Here is a 20,645-nt window from a genome sequence, read left to right as displayed (position 1 = left end):
ATTAGTAAAAATGATGCATCAGTATGTAGAATAACCAGTAAAGATAAAAGCTAAAAGCTGAAATTAAATGCCCTAGAACACTGGATGCCATGACTGTATCCCATGATTCATACACCCACAGTCTGTAGCAAAGAGGGCAGAGTTCAATCCAATGTTAAGTTGATTCTGTCTGACTCTGAAAGGTTAGTTGTCAAACATTCTTTGAGCAGTATTTTATAACAATATTAAAATAAATTATTCTTTTTTTTAAGTTTATTTATTTATTTTTAGAGAGAGAGGGAGGGGCAGATGGGAGAGAGAGAATCCCAAGCAGGCTCCGCACTGGCAATGCAGAGCCCGACATGGGGCTCGAACTCATGAACTATGAGATCATGACCTGAGCTGAAACTGAGAGTTGGACACTTAACTGACTGAGCCACCCACGTGCCCCAAAATGAATTATTGTTAATTACCAACTACATATATTACAAATAGCACAAACCCTTGCTAAATTTCCTTTTAGGTGTTGCAATATGTCTAGAAACTCTAAGCTCTTTCCAAATATAATGCTAATGTCATCATATTATTCCAAAAGGATTCTTCTTTCCTCACCTATTTCTAAAATTGCATACATTTGAGTGACGCCAGAAGGAAGAAGAGAATCCAGAGTATAGGTTATTTGATTACCCTGAAAAATGGTTTCTCCTTTTGGTGCTTATTCTGTTGGGTTTTTGTTAGGAAGCTCAGGGTGTCTCTGCTTCTAACTGCTGTTTCCTCAAGATTGATCACTTTTTTGTCTCTTGGGAAAAAAGAATCATCATCTTCACTTGCTTACTTTGCTTCTCTCAGGGCCCTGCATGACACCCCTCCACCTGGCGAGAAACAGAGTCTAAACAACAGTCAGAATTATAAAGAAGCTTTGAAAGAGAAGTGACAGTCTCCAACTAGATGAGGGACTTGAGCTAGAAACAGAACCATATCTTCTCTAAAGCAGGTGTATGCTGGGGAGGTATATGCACTTACTGAGTTTTCAGATACTATTGGATATGCATTTATGTTTCGAGGTGGAAGGTGTTAAAAGCCCTTAGTGTTTGTTGTTTGTTTGGCTGGTTGATTTTTAAAAATTTCACTTCTGACCTTTCTCTTTCTCAATGTAATGGCTGGCTACAAGCAGCATTTCCGCCTCCAGCTCCTTCAGATCACTCAGGGCTTCATCATACATGACATGCACTCCTTGCTGGTCCTGGGTGTAGACATAACCAGCTTCTATGTTGTAGTAGTCATCCTGGTTCTCCACTTCTGAGAACTCCATGAATTGGATACTGTGGACCTGGGGAAAGAAAGCCAAGTGCAGAAGTTACCAGAAAAGAGTTATATTTTGCCAGCCCAAATGGACCAAACAGTAGGCTTCTGTTCTCATGCAGTGGGCTGTCAGTATGGAGCTGTAGACGTGATGAATGCATAGAGCACTGTATGTGAGAAAGAGATATGAGTAAAGAATATTGGCAGGGAAGGGTAGTGAGATAGATAAGTAGCTGATTAAGTTTTTCTCTGATTAACTCCATGTTACCTGGAAAATAGCAGGCAATAGAGCTGAGTGTTATTGATCAGAGTGTCTGTGTTCAGGTCCTTGCTCTGCCAGGATCTCACCCTAGGCAAGTCACTCAGCTACTCTTAGCCTCTGTTTCCTCATCTGTAACATGAGGACAGTGGAGATATCCCAACAATTGTTATAGGGAGTATGTGACACTGCTTATGAAGCACTTGAGATCTATAAACATTAGCTGTTAAAAGCTTTTAATTTTAATTATACAAATGCTTTAAAAATGCATTAACACAATCTAATGTCTTAGTAATATATATACTGAATTGACAGCATTCCTATAAAATTCATGTCCACCCAAAACCTGTGAATGTGACCTAATATGGAAATGGAGTCTTTGCAGATATACATAGGTTAAGATGAGGTCATAGTGGAGTAGGGTGAGCCCTAATCCAATGACTAATGTTCTTTTTTTTAATGTTAATTAAAAAATTTTTTTAAAAATTATTTTTGAGGGGATGGGGGGCAGTAGCAGGGGAGGGGCAGAGAGAGAGACACACACACACAGAATCTGAAGCAGGCTCCAGGCTCTGAGCTGTCAGCACAGAGCCCTATGTGGGGCTTGAACCACAAACCGCAAGATCATGAGCTGAGCCAAAGTCAGACACTTAACCAATGGAGCTACCCAGGGGCCCCCAATGACTGATGTTCCTATAAGAAGAGGAAAACATGGAGACAGATTACAGAGGGGAGAAAGCCATGTGAGGACAGGGGTAGAGACTGGAATGACGCATCTAGAAGCCAAGGAATGCCAAGTAACAGCCAGGATTACTAGCAGCTGCCAGATGCTAGGAGGGGCAAGGAAGGATCTTCCCCTGGAGACTTCAGAGGGAGCGTGGCCCTGCTGACACCTTGATTTGGGACTTGTAACATCCAGCACTATGATGGAATGAAGTTCTCTCCAGGTTGTTATGAGCCACTCACTTTGTGGTGTTTCTTATGGCAGCTCTAGGATACTAGTGCAAGTAACCTGGGTATTCCAATCATCATTTCTCTCAGATGACTGAGGAACTGTTTCATTCTGAGAATAATTTTCCTAATCATGATTCTCACAATTTCAAACTTCACTCTTCTCAAGCCCACCTCATGCCCACTCTTCACTCTGTCTCAGCAGAAGTCCCTCTGCTTCTCCACCTCCCCTTACACAGACCCGCTGGCTCACACCCTCCTCTCCACTTCCTTCGGTTCTGTAGGGAACAACTCTGCCCCCCTTATCTGTGACCATTCCCTCCCATCTCTGAAGCATCCCTTCTTCATGGATACCCAACTCCTCTCAACCAGCTTTCCCAATTGACACTGAAACATGCTCACATCCCTCTCCTTTTTATTTTATTTTATTTTATTTATTTTATTTGTTAATGTTTATTTATTTTTGAGAGAGAGAGCATGAGCAGTGGAGGGGCACTGAAAGAAGGGGACAGAGGACCCGAAGCAGGCTTTGTGCTGACAGGAGCGAGCCTGACGTGGGTCTCAAACCCATGAACTGTGAGATCATGACCTGAGCTGAACTCAGATAACCAACGGAGCCACTCATGTGCCCCTCACATCTCTCTCATTTTAAAAGATCCTCTTGCCCTTCCCCACCTCCTTTCGTCTTCCCTCCTTACAATACAACCTCCCAAGATGTGATCTATATTTACTGTCTCTATTTCTTCAACTCCTACTCCTCACCCAACCCCAACTGGCTCCCATCTCCATCAAACCAAACCACTTTCACTAAGACCAACAGTGACCTTTTCTCCATATCCAGCAGACTTTCTTCAGCCATCTTATGTAACCTCTCAGGAGCATGTGACACAGTTTTACACTCCTGCTTCTTTTATTATTATTATTATTGTTATTATTTTAATTTACATCCCAGTTAGTTAGCATATAGTGCAATAATGATTTCAGGAGTAGAGTCCAGTGATACATCCCCTACATATAACACCCAGTGCTCATCCCAACAAGTCCTCCTTCATGCCCATCACCCATTTAGCCNGAAAGAAGGGGACAGAGGACCCGAAGCAGGCTTTGTGCTGACAGGAGCGAGCCTGACGTGGGTCTCAAACCCATGAACTGTGAGATCATGACCTGAGCTGAACTCAGATAACCAACGGAGCCACTCATGTGCCCCTCACATCTCTCTCATTTTAAAAGATCCTCTTGCCCTTCCCCACCTCCTTTCGTCTTCCCTCCTTACAATACAACCTCCCAAGATGTGATCTATATTTACTGTCTCTATTTCTTCAACTCCTACTCCTCACCCAACCCCAACTGGCTCCCATCTCCATCAAACCAAACCACTTTCACTAAGACCAACAGTGACCTTTTCTCCATATCCAGCAGACTTTCTTCAGCCATCTTATGTAACCTCTCAGGAGCATGTGACACAGTTTTACACTCCTGCTTCTTTTATTATTATTATTATTGTTATTATTTTAATTTACATCCCAGTTAGTTAGCATATAGTGCAATAATGATTTCAGGAGTAGAGTCCAGTGATACATCCCCTACATATAACACCCAGTGCTCATCCCAACAAGTCCTCCTTCATGCCCATCACCCATTTAGCCCATCCCCCTACCCACAACCCCTCCAGCAACCCTCAGTTTGTTCTCTATATATTTAAGAGTCTCTTATGTTTTGTCCCCTTCCCTGTTTTTATCTTATTTTTGCTTCCATTCCCTTATGTTCATCTGTTTTGTATCTTAAATTTCACACGAGTGAAGTCATATTTGTCTTTCTCTGACTAATTTTACTTAGCATAATGCCCTCTAGTTCCATCTGCGTTGTTGAAAATGGCAAGACTTCATTCTTTTTGATGGCCAAGTAATACTCCATTGTGTGTGTGTGTGTGTGTGTGTGTGTGTGTGTGTGTGTGTGTGTACCACATCTTCTTTATCCTTTCCTCTGTTGATGGACATGTGGGCTCTTTTCATATCTTGACTATTGTCAATAGCACTGCTGGAAACATTGTGCGCTCCCTACTTCCTGACTCACTCACTTCCCTGGCCCTCTGAGACTCCACATTCTCTTTAGTCTCACCAACTTTCCAGCCATCCCTTTGCTTATGCCTGAGGTGTATTTTTCTGTATCAGGTCGTTAAATAGGAGCCATACTTAAGCCCCAGTCTTAGGACCTCATTGTTTTCTCCTATATTCCTTCTTTAGGAGGCCATACACTTTTACCACCGAGATTACCTTCTTTAGACCATTGGCTCCCTGATATCTGTAATCAGACCTCCTAGAACTCCAGATCCACCTATCCAATGACCTATTTGGCATCTGTTCCTGGGCATCTCAAAGGCCCCTTAAATTTAACATGATCATATCATGTGGTCTTCTCCCACAAACCTAGCCCATCTCCAACTTGCCCGTTTTAGTCAACAGCACCATCACCCAGTCACTTCCTCTAGCATGAATCATTCCTGCCATCTCCTTCTGCCTCACCCTACATGTTTAGTCTGTCGCCAACTCCTGGTGATTTGACTTCCTATCTCTCCAATCCATCACTTCTCTGCATCTCCACCACCCATCATCTGAGTCTAAGCTGTAATTAGCATTCCCCAGGACTAGTCTAGGAGCTTCTAAACTGGTTTATCCTCTTAATTGGTCTATCAACATTGCTACTAGCCTGAGCTCTCCTTTCCTTCATTTTACTCAATGCTGACCGAAGATCTTTTAGAAGTGCAGTTTTTAGGGGCACCTTGGGTGGCTCAGACTGTTGGGCTTCCAACTTCAGCTCAGGTCATGATCTCATGGCTCATGAGTTTGAGTTCTGCACCAGGTTCTGTGCTGACAGCTCAGAGCCTGGAGCCTGTTTCAGATTCTGTGTCTCCCTCTCTCTCTCTGCCTCTCCCCAAATCATGCTCTGTCTCTCTCTCTCTCTCAAAAAGAAATAAACATTAAAAAAATTATTAAAGAAAAAGAAATGTAGCTTTGATTGTCTTCTTTCCATCACTTTAATATCCCTGGAAAGAATCCCATCACTTACAGAATAAAGCAAAACTCCTTAACAGGGACTATACACTCTGGCCCCTGCTTATCTCTCTCCAGTCATTCTGAACCAAATGTGATTTTGCTCCCCAGAGGACATTTGGCCATGTCTGGAGACATTTTTGGTTGTCACAACTTGCAGGTAAGTGCTACTGGCATCTAGGGGGTAAAGGCCAGGAATGATGCTAAATATCTTGTGATGGTCAGGACAGCCTCCCACAACAAAAAAATTTAAACCCAAAATGTAAATAGTGCCAAGTTCGAGAAACTTTGGGCTAGTTTCATTTTGCATTACTTTCCACCTGGATCACAGTGTCTCAGTCATTCATGTCTTTTGGTTTCTTGTGAGTCCTGCTCCCTCTGGCCACAGGTCCTTTGCACAATCTACCTCCCCTACATTGGAAGATCTTCTTCCTCCTTTGTCTAGTTAAAGCCTTTTCACCTTCCAACCTCAGCTCTACCATCACTTTCACAGGGAACTCCTGCTGGCCTCCCTATAACATCAAGTATCTCTTTTGAGGCACTTACTGAGGTTACTGTTTTACATTTATTTGTGTGAGTATTGATTAATATTTGTTTCACTCACTGAATTATAAGTACTATGAGGGTAAGGAACATGTATATTTTTGTTCATTATTGTATCCTCAGTGTTTAGTAGAGGGTCTAACACATAAAAAGTTAGAAAATGAGTAAAAGAATGGATGAAGAGATGGTTCTTTATAGTTTTGCTCATAGATTTCTTTTAGTCTATGATTTTATCATGCCTACTTGTACTTCTAACATATACCAGTCAGAAATCCTGTATGGTGCTCTCACAGAGTCTCATCTCATGTCATTACAGCCTGATATATGCATTCTCAATAAGGATGATAATGTCCAGGGTAGAACGTAGTTCTTGGAGGGGCACTGAGTGGCTCATTTGGTTGAGCATCTGACTTTGGCCCAGGTCATGATCTCATGGTTTGTGATTTCGAGCCCCATATTGGGTTTGCTGCTGTCAGCCTGTCAGTGCAGAGCCGCTTGGGATCCTCTGTCTCCCTCTCTCAGGCCCTACCCCGCTTGTGCTCTCTCAAAAATAAATAACATTTTTTTTAAAAAAGTAGTTCTTGGAGGACAAAAAAATCTTACTTTTTTACCAGGTAAAGCACATATATACATACTATACAGATATGTGGCATATCTCCAGTATTAACATTTCTTTGGAGGAGGACTGTTAGGGGAAAAAGTCTAAAATGAGTCCTTGNTTTTTCATATATATATATATATATATATATATATATATATGTATGAAATATTATATAACATAATATTTACCATCTTAGCCATTTTTAAGTATACAGTTTAGTGGCATTAATTATAGTCACATTGTTGTGCAGCCATCACCACCATCCATCTCTAGAACTCTTTTCACCTTGCAAAACTGGAATTCTGTACCCATTGAACAATAACCCTTATTCCCCTCCCCCATCTCCTAGCCTCCACCATTCTCTGTACTGTCTCAGTGAATGTGACTACTCTAGATACCTCATATAAATGGAATCATACAGTGATCATACATCCTTTTGTGACTGGCTTATTCCACTTAGCATAACGTTCTCAAGTTTTATCCATGTTGCAGCATGTGTCAGGTTTTCCTTCCTTTTCAAGATTGAGTAGTTTTCCATTTTATGTATATATCCTATTTACCATCTGTCAGAGCCTGGAGCCTAATTATCATATCATGTGGTCTTCTCCCACAAACCTAGGCCATTGAACACTCAAATTGCTTCCACCTTTTGCCCTTTGTGAATAATGCCTTTATGAACATAGGTGTGCAAATATCTCTTTGAATCCCTGCTTTCAGTGCTGGACCAGAAGTCGAATTGCTGGACCATATGGTAATTCTATCTTTAAGTTTTTGAAGAACTATGCTGTTCCTCTGTAAATGGTGGCTGCACCACTTACATTCCCAACAACATTTCACAAGGGTTCTAATTTCTCCTTTTTGCTATTCTTTAGGCATACAACTTTTTAAAAAACTTTATTTTATTTTTGAGAGAGAAAGAGAGCAAGTTGGGGAGAGGCAGAGAAAGGGCCGGGGACGGGGAATTCAAAGCGGGCTCACGCTGTCAGTGCAGAGCCCACCACAGGGCTCGAACTCACAAACTGTGAGATCATGACCCGAGCTGAAGTCAGATGCTTAACCAACTGAGCCACACAGGCGCACACCTAGGCATACAACTTTTTAATAATTAGGAGACTCCTTTGACTAGGAGTTCTCAAACTGAAAGTATTGTTTTTTACAAAATTATAAGCACCAATGAAAAACAAAACACTCTGAGAAAATGACATCACATGTAAAATTTTACATCACATGTAAAAATTACACAGTTTGCTTAGATTTATAAGCTAGTATGTTGGCTTCTATTGTTGGCATTTTAGCTCCTATCACCTGTTATGCAAACTGGGCTTTCCTCTGAGGAGAAAAAGGACAACTTAGTGTGGAACCCTTTCTCTACTTTATCAGAGAAAACCTTTCCCAATATTCTGGTGCAGGGGAATTTTATACGACTAAAGAAACAGCTTCGAGACTGACTTTCTGAAGCTGATGGAAAGCATGGCAGTGTCAAGATGCTGACTGTACTACCGCCGTCTATTTAAATGGCCTTCCCCCCACCCCAATTCTCTTCAGCAGTGCCTCATTGTTCAGTCCCTCTACATAGACATACATATTCCTTCTCTTTTCTTCCCTCAGTTTCTGTCTCTGAAATATGTGCTTTGTCCATAGGAGATGAATTTTGAAGACTAGACAGACAAATTACTTCATGCAGGGTTATGTCTCAGCCATTATCATATTTCCTTTCTAATTTCTTCCACAACTATGTGGAAGGCTCCCCCTTCTAAAGTTTCTGTGGTCTAGACAGTTGGTCCTTCAATATTATGCTTAGAGGAGTGGCAGGAAGGGGAAGGCAATAACTATCTGTTTGGGTAAGAAATAATCTGATCTTTGGAAAGATTCATATGTTTCTAAGACTGCAAATTCACTGATGCCAAGATAACTATTTGAATATATAGTAAATATAGTAGAATTGGTGGCCCATCATTCATTCTCTTCATTCCACTGGTTTTTGCCATCACTCGTTAATATGAGTTTTAGGCCTTTTGGCAATTAGACAATATTTCTCTGACCAGCTTACTTTTTTCTAGATAATCTTTACATTGATTGCAGATAATAATGGCCCAGTATAAGAATTTCACCAAAAATTGTTAGATGCATGACTCAATCCATTGGCTACAATCCATCAAATATTTTTAAAAGAAAACTTGAAAATCTATTCTCTGTTTCCCTTGATAAGTATAATATTATTGTAGCAAATTGTTCTTCATTTGAACAGCATGGTACACTTTGCAATTTTAGGTACATTGTCCTTTTGTGATGTCACAACCATTTTGTTAACGAACAGAGACTTTCTTCTGCCCAATAAATGTTTATTAGAAGTATACTATATGAAATATATGTCCAACTCTCTGTTTCCTTTTGCCACCTAAACAACTAATAAGCATCTCAAAACTTCTATATCCTAAGCTGAGATCCTGATCTTCCCAACAAACCTATTCTAATCATATCTCAGATGATGGCATCTCCAAACTTCCAGATTCTGAGGCCAAAATTTTGGAATTGATCTTGATTTCTCTCTTTCCACATCCCACATCCTATCTTCTTGGAACTCATACTGGCTGTACTTTCAAAATACGTCCAGAATCTGACCATTTCTCACCATGCTGTCTTCTCAGACACATTGGCTCTAGTTTGATTAATGCAATAATCTCCTAACTAGTCTTCTTTAGCCCTACAGTATCTTCAGTCCATTCCCAGTACAGCAGCATGGATGTTAAACTGTAAATCAAATAACACCACTGTTCTACTCGAAACTCTCTAGTGGCTCCCCTTCTCACTCAAAGTCAGAGTCCTTGCAATGGTCCATAAGGCCCTACACAACCTATTCCCCACCCCTCCAATCTTCCTACCATAATTTCTGCCAATTTCCCCCTCATTCATTTGAAGTGCGCTGAACTCCTTATTGTTCCTACGACAATGCTATACTCGGTTCTGCCTCAGGACTTTTGCATTGGCTTTCCCCTGCCTGTCACTCTTCTTCCAGTCAGTAGTGTGATTTGCTTCCTGATTTCCTTCAGGTCTTTACTCAGATAGTACCTTCTTAGTATGGCCTTCCCTGACCACCCTACTTACAACTGAAACATCCTATCACCAGCCTCCACCTCTATCACCCTTTCCTTTTTAATTTTTCTCCACAGTGCCTATCACCATCTTTATTAGTATACAAAGGCTAGGTTATTCTGTTATAACTCCAAAGTTCAGTGACCTACAGTCAAAATTAATTTTTCACTCATGCAGAGCCCACTGCAGGACATGTTGCTTGCTAGGCAGCCATCTTCCAACAGTGACCCAGCGATCTAGGATGTTTCTATTTTGTAGCTCAACATGCACCTTCCACTGGCTGCAGCAAGTGAAGAGAGCTCAAAAGTCAAGGACCAGTTCTTAAACACTTTGGTCTAGGGGCATCTGGGTGGGTCAGTCAGTTAAGCATCCGACTTCGGTGCAGGTTATGATCTCACGGTTCGTGGGTTCGAGCCCTGTGTTGCGCTCTCTGCTGATGGCTAGCTCAGAGCCTCAAGCCTGCTTCGGATTCTGTATCTCCCTCTCTCTCTGACCCTTCCCTGCTCACGCGGTCTCTCTCTCTCTCTTAGAAATAAATTTAAAAAAAAACATTAAAATAAAAACCAAAAAGCTTTGGTCTGGAAGTGACATCATTTCTACTCACAGCCCACTGGCCAAAGCTCATCACTAGGCCCCAACTGCAAGGCACTAGGAAGTCTGAGAAAGCTTTGGTGCCAAATCATCTGATATTTTATATATGTCACTTATTTGTTTAATGCCTTTCTCTTTCCACTAAAGAGTTCCATGGTGACAGGGATTTGTGCCAGTTTTGGTTACTGCTGTATCATCAGTGCCTAGTAAATTTACTGATCAGAACATTTGTGGAATGAATGAGCAAGTGAATGAAGGAATGAATGAGCTGAGTGCTATAATGGAGTTAGACAAGTCATGGGGAGAACCGTGCAGCTTTGCACGGAGATACAAGGAAGGCTTCCAGAGAGGTGTTATTTGAATGGACTCTTGGATAGGGTAGGTACTTATCAGGAAAAGAGAAAGTAAAGGACAGAAGGGCCAATATGTACAAGGCTCAGAGGCATGAACAACTCTACCCGTTGAAAAGAGGGCCAGGCCCAGATTCATGAGAATGGAAGTATGGAGACAGTGGGGGGACATGAGGCCCAAGAGGTTGGCAGGGCCAGGTTGTGCCCAGCCTGAAAACTACATCTAGGAGCCTGAACTTTATCTCAGGAGAAACAGGATACTCATGAAGGATTTCAGACAAGGAAATGAACATGATTACATTTGGGCAATGATTGGAAGAAACTTACAAAGCAATGAAGAGGGCCATTGTCTTATTTAAAATTCTCTACTCACCACCAACCTTGGAATTAATCCCTATCCCACAGAGTGCCTCGCCTTTAATGGTCTGGCTTGATTTTTTTCTGCAGTCTCATCTCCCTCTACTTACTCCTAACAGCCTCTGCTGCTAGCCTCCCAGGTCCAGGCAGATCCTGAACATGCCATGGGACGTCAGGCCTCCATGTCAAAAGAGACTTGCTCAAGGTCAGACATGTAGGAAAAGCCTGTTATGTCTCATTTGAGGGCTCCTTCTACTCTGCCACATGCTTAAAGTAAATGCATAAAGTGCCCATGATGGGTGGTAGGTGCTTTCCTTTTCTGGTATTGTCATAGAGTGACCACTTATAAATACTAGCCCAAGATTTTCCTCCATCCAGGGCAGAGATCTCCATCTCAGGGGCTTCTCCAGTGTCAGCTCCCCTGGCTGGTAAGTCCAATGATCTTGGTCCCAGTCTTGGCCCTGGGCCTTATGAGATCACCCCCAACAAATTAGCATCTGTACCTCCCATCCCCTACAGGGGAAAGAATCACAAAGTTAGGCTTGGACATTCTAGTTTAAATGTTGACGAGGCCACACACAGAGAGCTAAACCACAAGGTCCTATTAAAGTCTCTGAAAGAAGGTCACCTCCTGGAGTTTCTCACACTATAGCAACAGCTTCTGGCAGCTTCTAAGGGAGCTGTTATTGCTGTCATTTATGAGAGCAGAGAATAATAATACTGTACACCCTTGAGAAGCTCCTTCTACCATTGATGGGGCAGGATAGGATTTGTTTCTCCTCCCTTCCTTCACGTCTACCCCCAAGCCCCATCCCAGAAGAAACAAACTGGAAGAGAACTCAGTGGTAAGAAAAAAAATTTTTTAAATCTATTAGCAAATAACAGCACATCTGTAGTATGAGGTTGGCTCAATATTAGCAAGAGAGAGATGTATTTGCTTTATAGGTGTGTTTGTTTCAGAAGCATCTTACCCTGCCCTCTAGCTCCACTGAGGGACATACTTACTGGACTTGACTAATTATGAGCTAGGATGAAGTGAGAGGGGCAGAGGGGTAAAAATGTATATGAGGAGGGGATGGGGGATGATACCTGTTAGTGAAGGAGACCAAAAAGAAAAGTTTCCTATATACCGAGTGAAGCCTGGACCCTAGGTGACTGGAGGGGAAAATAAAATGTTTTTCAATATCTACAGCTGTTCTACTGTGCAATACAGTAGCCTCTAACCACATGTGGCTATTGAGCACTTGAAATGTGATTTGTCTGAGTGGAGATGTGCTGTATATATAAGGTAAACACAACATTTTGAAGACTTAGTCTAAAAAATGTACATTAGGGGTGCCTGGATGGCTCCGTTGGTTAAGCATCCAACTTCGGCTCAGGTCATGATCTTGTGGTTCATGAGTTTGAGCTCCATGTCAGGATCTGTGCTGACAGCTTGGAATCTGGAGCCTGCTTCAGATTCTGTGTCTCCCTCTCTTTTCCTCTCCCCTGCTTGCATTGTGTGTGTGTCTCTCTTTCAAAAATAAATAAACATTTAAAAAAATGTATGGTATCANTGGGGGGGAGGGGAAGGGGGCTGTTGGCATGGGGAAGGGCACTTGTTGGGATGAGCACTGGGTGTTATACGGAAACCAACTTGACAATAAACTATATTAAAAATATAAAAAAAAAATGTATGATATCTCATCAATTATTTCTTTATATCGATTATATGTTAAAATGATAATATGTTGGATATATTGGGTTAAATAGATTATATGATTAAAGTTAATTTCATATGTATGCATTTATTATTTTTTAAAGTTTATTTATTTATTTAAAGTGTATTTATGGGGCACCTGGGTGGCTCAGTCGGTTAAGCATCCGACTTCAGCTCAGGTCATGACCTCACAGTTCGTGGGTTCAAGCCCCACATCGGGCTCTGTGCTGACGGCTAGTTTAGAGCCTGGAGCCTGTTTCAGATTCTGTGTCTCCCTCTCTCTCTGACCCTCCCCTCCTCTCACTGTCTCTCAGAAATAAATAAAACGTTAAAAAAAAAGTGGATTTATTTATTTTGGGAGGGGGGAGGGGCAGAGAGAAGGAGAGAGAATCTCAAGCAGGTTCTGCACTGTCAGCACAGAGCCTGATTCAGGGCTCAAACTCATGAAGCATGAGATCATGACCTGAGCCAAAACCAAGAGTTGGATGCTTAACTGACTGAGCCACCCAGGAGTCCCCAGTTTATTTATTTATTTATTTTGAGAGAGAGAAAGAGAGAGTGCACAGGAGGGGCAAAAAGAGAGGAGGAGAGAGAGAGAGAGAGAGAGAGAGAGAGAGAGAGAGAGAGAGAGAATCCCAAGTAGGCTCCACACTGTCAGTGTGGCGTCCAATGAGGGCCTTGAATTTAGGAACTATGAGATCATGACCTGAGCTGAAATCTAGAGTCAGTAGCTTAACTGACTGAGCCACCAAGGCGCCCCTCTTTATACTTTTAAAATGTGAATATTATAAACTATATACGTGGCTTGTGTTGTATTTCTATTGGACAGTGCTACTCTAGACTGCCTATGGAAGACAGCTGATAATAAGATTCCTCAGCCTTACAAACATGACAAGCATTAAGTCAGGGGTCATATGAGCTTAAAATTCAACTTGTTTGGTAGATGAATAGATTTTTTCACATTTGTCAAGCTATTTTTAAGAAGATTAAGTTCCTTTTAAATCCTACCTTCAGGAATAAACTTTCTAGAGACTGAGATATAAATACTGGAAGAGTGTCTACCATATTCCAAGAAACTGTAGGCACTTTTAACTTTATTCCTAAAGAAAGGGGGTTGATATGAATTTTGTGCACTATAGAAAAATATACTCAAGAGATATTAAAAGCACCAAAGGGCAAACACGCTTTTACAGGGATAAACGATATTTAATCGTTCAGCTCTTTCAAATTTATTTCTACCTTTGCTTTCTAATCTATATTTTCACTTGGGGCTTGGAAAACAGGAAAGAGGCAGAAGGGTACCTCTGACAATGTCAAGAGGGTCTTAAGAGAGCATCTCTGTAAAGACATGTGGTTCTTAGGCTAGAATAACAGAAAGGTCTCCTCATGCTCTGCTCACTATACAGTCAACAAACCAGCAGCTGAAATGCCTTCCTTCCTCAGGTGGCCTTCAGGGCTGCTTTTAGTGCTCTCTGCCCACTCTCAAGGGAGTATTTTTCTAAAAAGCTGTCTCCCTGGGGCACCTGGGTGGCTCAGTTGGTTAAGCATCTGACCTCCACTCAGATCATCATTTCATGGTTCATGGGTTTGAACCCTGCTTCAGGCTCTGTGCTGACAGCTCAGAGCCTGGAGCCTGCTTCAGATTCTGTGTCTCCCCCTCTCTCTGCCCCTCTCCCACTCTCACTCTGTCTCTCTCTCTCAAAATAAAGAAACATTAAAAAACATTAAATTTTACAGACAACAAACTGAAGGTTGATGGGGGAGTGGGGGAGAGGGGAAAATGGGTGATGGGCATGGAGGAGGGCACTTGTTGGGATAAGCACTGGGTGTTGTACGTAAGTGATGAACCATGGTAATCTACCCCCAAAACCAAGAGCACACTGTACACACTGTATGTTAGCCAATTTGATAATAAATTATATTAAAACTTAAAAAACTTAAGAACATAAAAAACATTAACTTTTATTTTAATTAATAAACATTAAATTAAAAAAAAACAACGTATCCCTAAGAACCCCCCCACCTGTTACTCCATCATGTTAACTGATTCCAGGTGCAATGTAAGAAGAAAGGAGCTTAGGAGACAGGATAATCAAGGGAGGGAAAAAAATCTCAGAATCTTGACCTCACCCTGTGCTCAGCAGATGTCCCATGGACATAGTGGTGAGCTCCTAGGCCTTGCAAGATGCCCAAGCCTCCTTTTGTCTTGTTGACCCAGGAACTGTCCTCTATGGTGGGGACCAGGCTCCCTGCAACCATGGTAAGGCCTGAAGTGTTGATTGTCAATGTTCGCTCGATGGATCTGAAATAGTTCAGAATTCCTAAACAGACGCGCTGAAACAAAGAAACACCAGGTCAGGCCCCTGCCCTTTGCTAGCCCCACACAACAGAGTGAAACTAAATGGGGTTGGCAGGTCATCCCTACTGCTGAGAGAGAAATTCACCGCTCCCAGAATGGCCTGCTTTTGCGGAAAAATCCAGACAAAGAACAAAGTGTAAAAATGCATTGCTCCTAGGACACCTGGGTGGCTCAGTCGGTTGGGCGTCCGACTTCAGCTCAGGTCATGATCTCGCGGTTCGTGGGTTCGAGCCCCGCGTCGGGCTCTGTGCTGACAGCTTGCTCAGAGCCTGGAGCCTGCTTCAGATTCTGTCTCCCTCTCTCTCTGACCCTCCCTTGCTCACGCTGTCTCTCTCTCTCTCTCAGAAGTAAATAAAAAAACATTTTAAAAAATGCATTGCTCCTGGGAAGAGCAAGAAAGCCGCCTTGGGAGACATCCCAACATTGGGATACCTGAAGCCAGTGTGCCAGGCCATCCACGTACCTGCAGCTCCCTGATTCGTAGGTGGCGCAGATACAGAAAGGACAGGTAGGTCCCCCTCGTCAGGATAGGACCCCTATCACTGGGCCCAGTCTCATCGTCTAAGCCGAGCAGTTGCAGGGCCATTGCATAGCTGTATCTTTAGCAGGAAGGAAAAACAGAATTAATGCTTTCCACCTCAAAGTAGTTCGGAAAATTCATCTACACCAAACTGAAGTCATTTTATTTAACTTAAGGGAGTTTCACAGTAGCTACTCTTTAAAAAGGAACTAGAAGAAAAATAATTACTCTGTATGTATAAATATAGAAAGAAATTTCTCTTAGCAATCGCTCTTGTTAAAAACCCAGTCCTACCTAGGGTGAAACATTAATTTAGTTGTCTGACCTGCTTTAACAGCCTTGCTTTTATTTCAGCTTCAAATATTTTCGAGTTAACATGTAACCTACCTATTAATCAGTGACTCAATTTTCCCCACAGTGTTTAATCCATTTCCTTCAGTCCTTAGTAAAACGATTTAATTTTACCCTTTCTCTTTTTTCTGCTTGACAGGCTTATCAGCATGTTGGCAGAGACTTATTTGTGCTGGGTCATTTTCATTTTGTTCCATCGAAAGGTCATCCTCCTTCATATTTTCATTCTGTCAAAAAAGTAGCATCAGTTGAATGACATAAACATTTGCAACACTATTAACAAAAATCACAGCTGCTTCACCACAAAATTAAATCCCATGATCCAAGGAATATTTATTTTATTTTATTTTTAATTTTTTTTTTTAATGCTTTATTTCTAGGGGGGAGAGAGAGAGACAGCGCGAGCAGGGGAGGGTCAGAGAGAGAGAGGGAGTCACAGACTGAAACAGGCTTCAGGCTCCGAGCTGGCAGTCAGCACAGAGCCCGACGCGGGGCTCGAACCCACGAACCGCGAGATCATGACCCAAGTGAAAGTCGGACGCTTAACCGACTAAGCCACCCAGGCGCCCCTTATTTTATTTATTTTTAAAGTTTGCAAGTAATTTTNTCTGCCTGACTTATTTCGCTCAGCATAACACCCTCAAGGTCCATCCATGTTGCTACACATGGCCAGATTTCATTCTTTCTCATTGCCAAGGCATATTTAGATGAGCAAACAGAAAAGCATCTTGGTCCCTTGCAATGTGACATATGAAAATCTGGATTTCCAAAATAAATTTGAAGGCACTGTTTTTATTATTATTTAGTCTCTGTTTTACAAAACTCTTCACAACTTTTAAAAACTGCCATCCCACATGCACCTTTTACACGATTCACTTATGAAAAGTCGATACACACATTGGTAGATGCTTGAAACCGTGAACGCCTCTTGTTCCAGGCTGAGAGAGATCAGTGGATTAAACATCTCTTTTTTCTTTTGACCTATATGATTTAGTTATTTAAAGTCTTGATCCTGTTTTCACATTTGTAAAATGGCATAATGATACAAAATAAGCTGCTGTGAGAATTAACTCTTGGTGACTAGCACTTGATAGGTGCTCGATTACATGCTGGCCATGGACTGCAGTAGTCACTTAGCCCTGAAGGATCTATCACAGAATTCGTGGTTTATACTTATTTCCTATGGGCATTTTTCCAGATGTCGAGCAGGGTGAGGTCACACACACAGGGCCCTAGGAAAAACTGTGAAGAAGGTGATATCGATGAATGATCATGCCATTGGTCCTCTTGGCAGCCCCTTTCTTAGCTGTCCTCTCTGCCTGCCCCTGGGCATAAACCCCATTCTCATAAAATATGCTTTATTGTAGTGGTGCCGATTCCCACAAACACACAGTGTGGCATTGAGTTAGGTTGGAACCCCACTCTTTGGGTTATTTACATTCTAATAGTTCTTGGAATTCCAGTAAGTCCGTATGACAGAGACTGCTGGTTGTTCCCCAATATCCGCTTTCTTCTCTTCCTATGGTAATTAAATATTTATCTTGGCACATGGCCACCTAGATGGAGATGATGCTTCCGAGCCTCTTTTGCAGCAAGGTGTAGCTATGTGACTAAGCTCTGGCCAATGGGATGAGAGTGAAAATGTCATGTGGCAGCTTCTGGGAATTTCCCTCAAGTGGCAGCCTCGTCACCCAGAGTGTCCATCCTGCTGCTTACATATGAATGTGACAGCTGGAGCTCCATCTCACACTAGTGGTTGATCTTGAATGTGGAGGCCACATTTGTTGGAACTCCAGGACAGAGGAGCATGGGTCCCTGAGGACTCCATGGAGCAGTTATCACACTGTCTCTGTACTTCCTACCCCTGGATGTTAATATAAGGGAAAGAGAAAGAAATTCCCATCTCCTTTAATCTTCTCTTACTTTGTGTGACCAACAGCCAAATATAATTTTAACTAATACAGTATGCAAGACTCTAAGGATACACAATGGTCTTTATGACAGGCAGTGGAGAAGAAAATTTGGAGCAGGGATATTAGGAAGAATTGGTGAGAAAGAAAATGGTCTAATCGAGTATCATTAAGTATCTGCCTATGGGTAGTTAGCTCCTGCCTGCTTTGGGCAAGTATGCACATCGGTGTATTTCTGTGTAAACATCCCACAACCCTAGGAATGGAAAAGGCCCTACGAAGTGACATGGTGTCCCCCTGTTCCTTAATACAAAAACACAAGGTCATTTCCCCCAAATTAAGAGAATCTCTGTTATTTTAAGAAAATCTGTGGGAAAGCGTGTACTCTACGAGGAAGTTGAATTTTGACAGTTTCTATTTGGCCCAGAATTTGGGGTCCGAGGGGCTCTACCAGAGAGCTTTGCCTCCCAGCCCAATGCACTCTTGCGTTGAGTTCTGCATTGCCGGGCATAGCTCCAGAGGGCAGGCTCGGAACCACAGTCTTTCTCTGATGGGATGGTGACTTTTTCAGCTGCTTCTAAAATTACCCAGAATTACACAGGAAGGAACAGAAAGTGACATCAAGTTACAGCGAAAGACACTTTGAAGGAATGACTGAGCAAGCCACAAAGGACCAGCAGACTGCCAAGAAGAAAGGATGAGGGCACAACAGGGTAGGGTGAGTAAAGGGAGAAAGCCCAGCACCCACCAGAAAAAGAGAACAACCACAGGCAACAGAGGTAAACTGCTTAGGAAATACCAAAGGTGCATGAGTGTATTTCCCTAAGAAGGCTGGACACAGAGCAGGTAAGCAGCAGGACTGACCAGAAACCAGAATGGCAATACCACCTGTGTTTGTACTCTCTTCCTAGGTAGGTAAATCCTTTGACATTTACTCTCCCTGGTGGCTGGGTCTTTGCCAGCATGGCTGAGTTCGTGTGTTTGGACAGTTCTAAGACTTCCACTGATTGCAAATCTCATTTTCTTCTGGGAAATTGGCAGGGGGAGTGGAGTGGGAGTGGAAGGGGTAATAATTAGAGGGACAATACGTCTATTATGTATTTCCCACCTCCTAATTGTGCCTACAACTTCTTTGTGTATATCTACAGAATAAAAAGACTAGAGGGATATATGTATACCAAATGTTAACAATACTATTGTTATATTTGGGTGGTAAAATAGTGGCTGATTTTTATTTTATTCCGTGAACTTTTCTATATTTCCCAAAATTTTTATGATGAGTACATGTAATTATTGTCAACAGAAAATGTTTGTTTTTAAAATGTTTTATTGAATTGTTGAGGTAAACCAGAAAAGAAGTGTTTTGTGTTTCCCTAAACTTCTTGCACACTGGAGCTACTGTATACAATAGCACTTTTGTGAGGGCACACCGCGTACTCATTATATCTCTGGGAATGTAGGGGAGCAGTGACACAGACAGGGGAAAACAGCTGTCCCCTTCTCCTCTCCTTGGTGTGGCCAGTGAGAAGACGCAAAAGAAGGGGCAAAGGATCTCGTGTTTTCTGCCACTTCAGCACTCCATAAAGTTAAAGAACAGTGACCAGTTTAAACCGTATCTTTAGAAATGTGATGGTCTAAGAGACTCTTAAATATAGAGAACAAACTGAGGGTTGCTGAAGGGGAGGTGGGTGGGGATGGGCTAAATGGGTAAGGGGCATTAAGGAGGACCCTTGCTGGGATGAGCACTGGGTGTTATATGTAGGGGATGAATCACTGGATTCTATTCCGCAAATCATTATTGCACTATATGCTAACTAACCTACATATAAATAAAAAAAAGTAACATGATGGTCAATAGTAGTATTTAATGTCTGTACATAAATAACCATTTGAGTAAACAGGTATTTTCTTGGGGAATAGCACTGGATACAAGTAACTTGATATAATACAAGAGTTTGGGAGGTTTGGGAAGACCCACACAGGGCTACTTAGTCTACTCCTACTCCTGGTTAGGACTACAGTTAAATTATTTTTAAGTTTTTTCAAAAGGATATTTAAAAAATGCAGTCCATTGGACCTAAATTATCTCTTTCTAGTTATAATTATCTTCAATTAATAATTATAAGAAGATTTGGTATTTTTTTTCTTTATCTCCCAAACCCAGATCTTTAAGTAAACCTGAAAATAGAATTGTGTATCAGTCTTCCATGCTGATGGTAAATAAAAGGCCAGTTCAAACTGTGATAGAAACACCACAAATATTATAGATGTTCAGACAAACATATTCATTGTTAAAATGGATGTGGAAAAGCAGGTTCTCTCATAAGTTGCTGGTTGGAAGAAAAATGATATACTCCTTTACAGAAAATTTTGCATGTGCACATTCTGTGACCCAGGAAATCCACTTCTAAATATCCAGTCTAAAGATGTGCAGAAGGAGGCATGGACAAGAAAGTTCAGCAGGAATGGTTTCTAATGAAATAAAAAATGGTAGCCCGTATCCACAGGGAGGTGTCTGTGTGATCTCTAGTATATAATAGAAATATAGTGCAGCCATTAAAAAGAGCAAGAGACAGATCTCTAAGACATATTGTTGGGCAAAAAAGAGCAGATTGCACAAAGATATTCACAGAGTATGACAGATCATTTAAACAATTTTTTAAAGTTTATTTTTATTTATTTATTTATTTATTTATTTATTTATTTATTTATTTATTTAGAATCACAAGT

General features: G+C 41.7%; 1 protein-coding gene across 1 annotated transcript in view; it reads right to left on the bottom strand.

Moving 5' to 3' along the window:
• The window catches only part of LOC144244680 (uncharacterized), an 84,203-nt gene that overhangs the window by 45,514 nt on the left and 18,044 nt on the right, over positions 1 to 20,645 (bottom strand). Inside the window, exons 8-11 of the mRNA XM_077780041.1 lie at positions 16,120 to 16,232; positions 15,598 to 15,733; positions 14,906 to 15,109; positions 1,117 to 1,309 (exon numbers count right to left, since the gene is read on the bottom strand). Of these exons, the coding sequence (XP_077636167.1) occupies positions 1,117 to 1,309; positions 14,906 to 15,109; positions 15,598 to 15,733; positions 16,120 to 16,232 (646 nt within the window). The remainder of the gene's footprint in view (positions 1 to 1,116; positions 1,310 to 14,905; positions 15,110 to 15,597; positions 15,734 to 16,119; positions 16,233 to 20,645) is intronic.

This window comes from Crocuta crocuta, unplaced genomic scaffold (assembly GCF_008692635.1).
Source record: "Crocuta crocuta isolate KB4526 unplaced genomic scaffold, BGI_CrCroc_1.0 scaffold147, whole genome shotgun sequence".
Taxonomy (NCBI): Eukaryota; Metazoa; Chordata; class Mammalia; order Carnivora; family Hyaenidae; genus Crocuta; species Crocuta crocuta.
The sequence above is the reverse complement of the archived record's forward strand: the minus strand, read 5'-3'. Positions and strand labels throughout refer to the sequence as shown.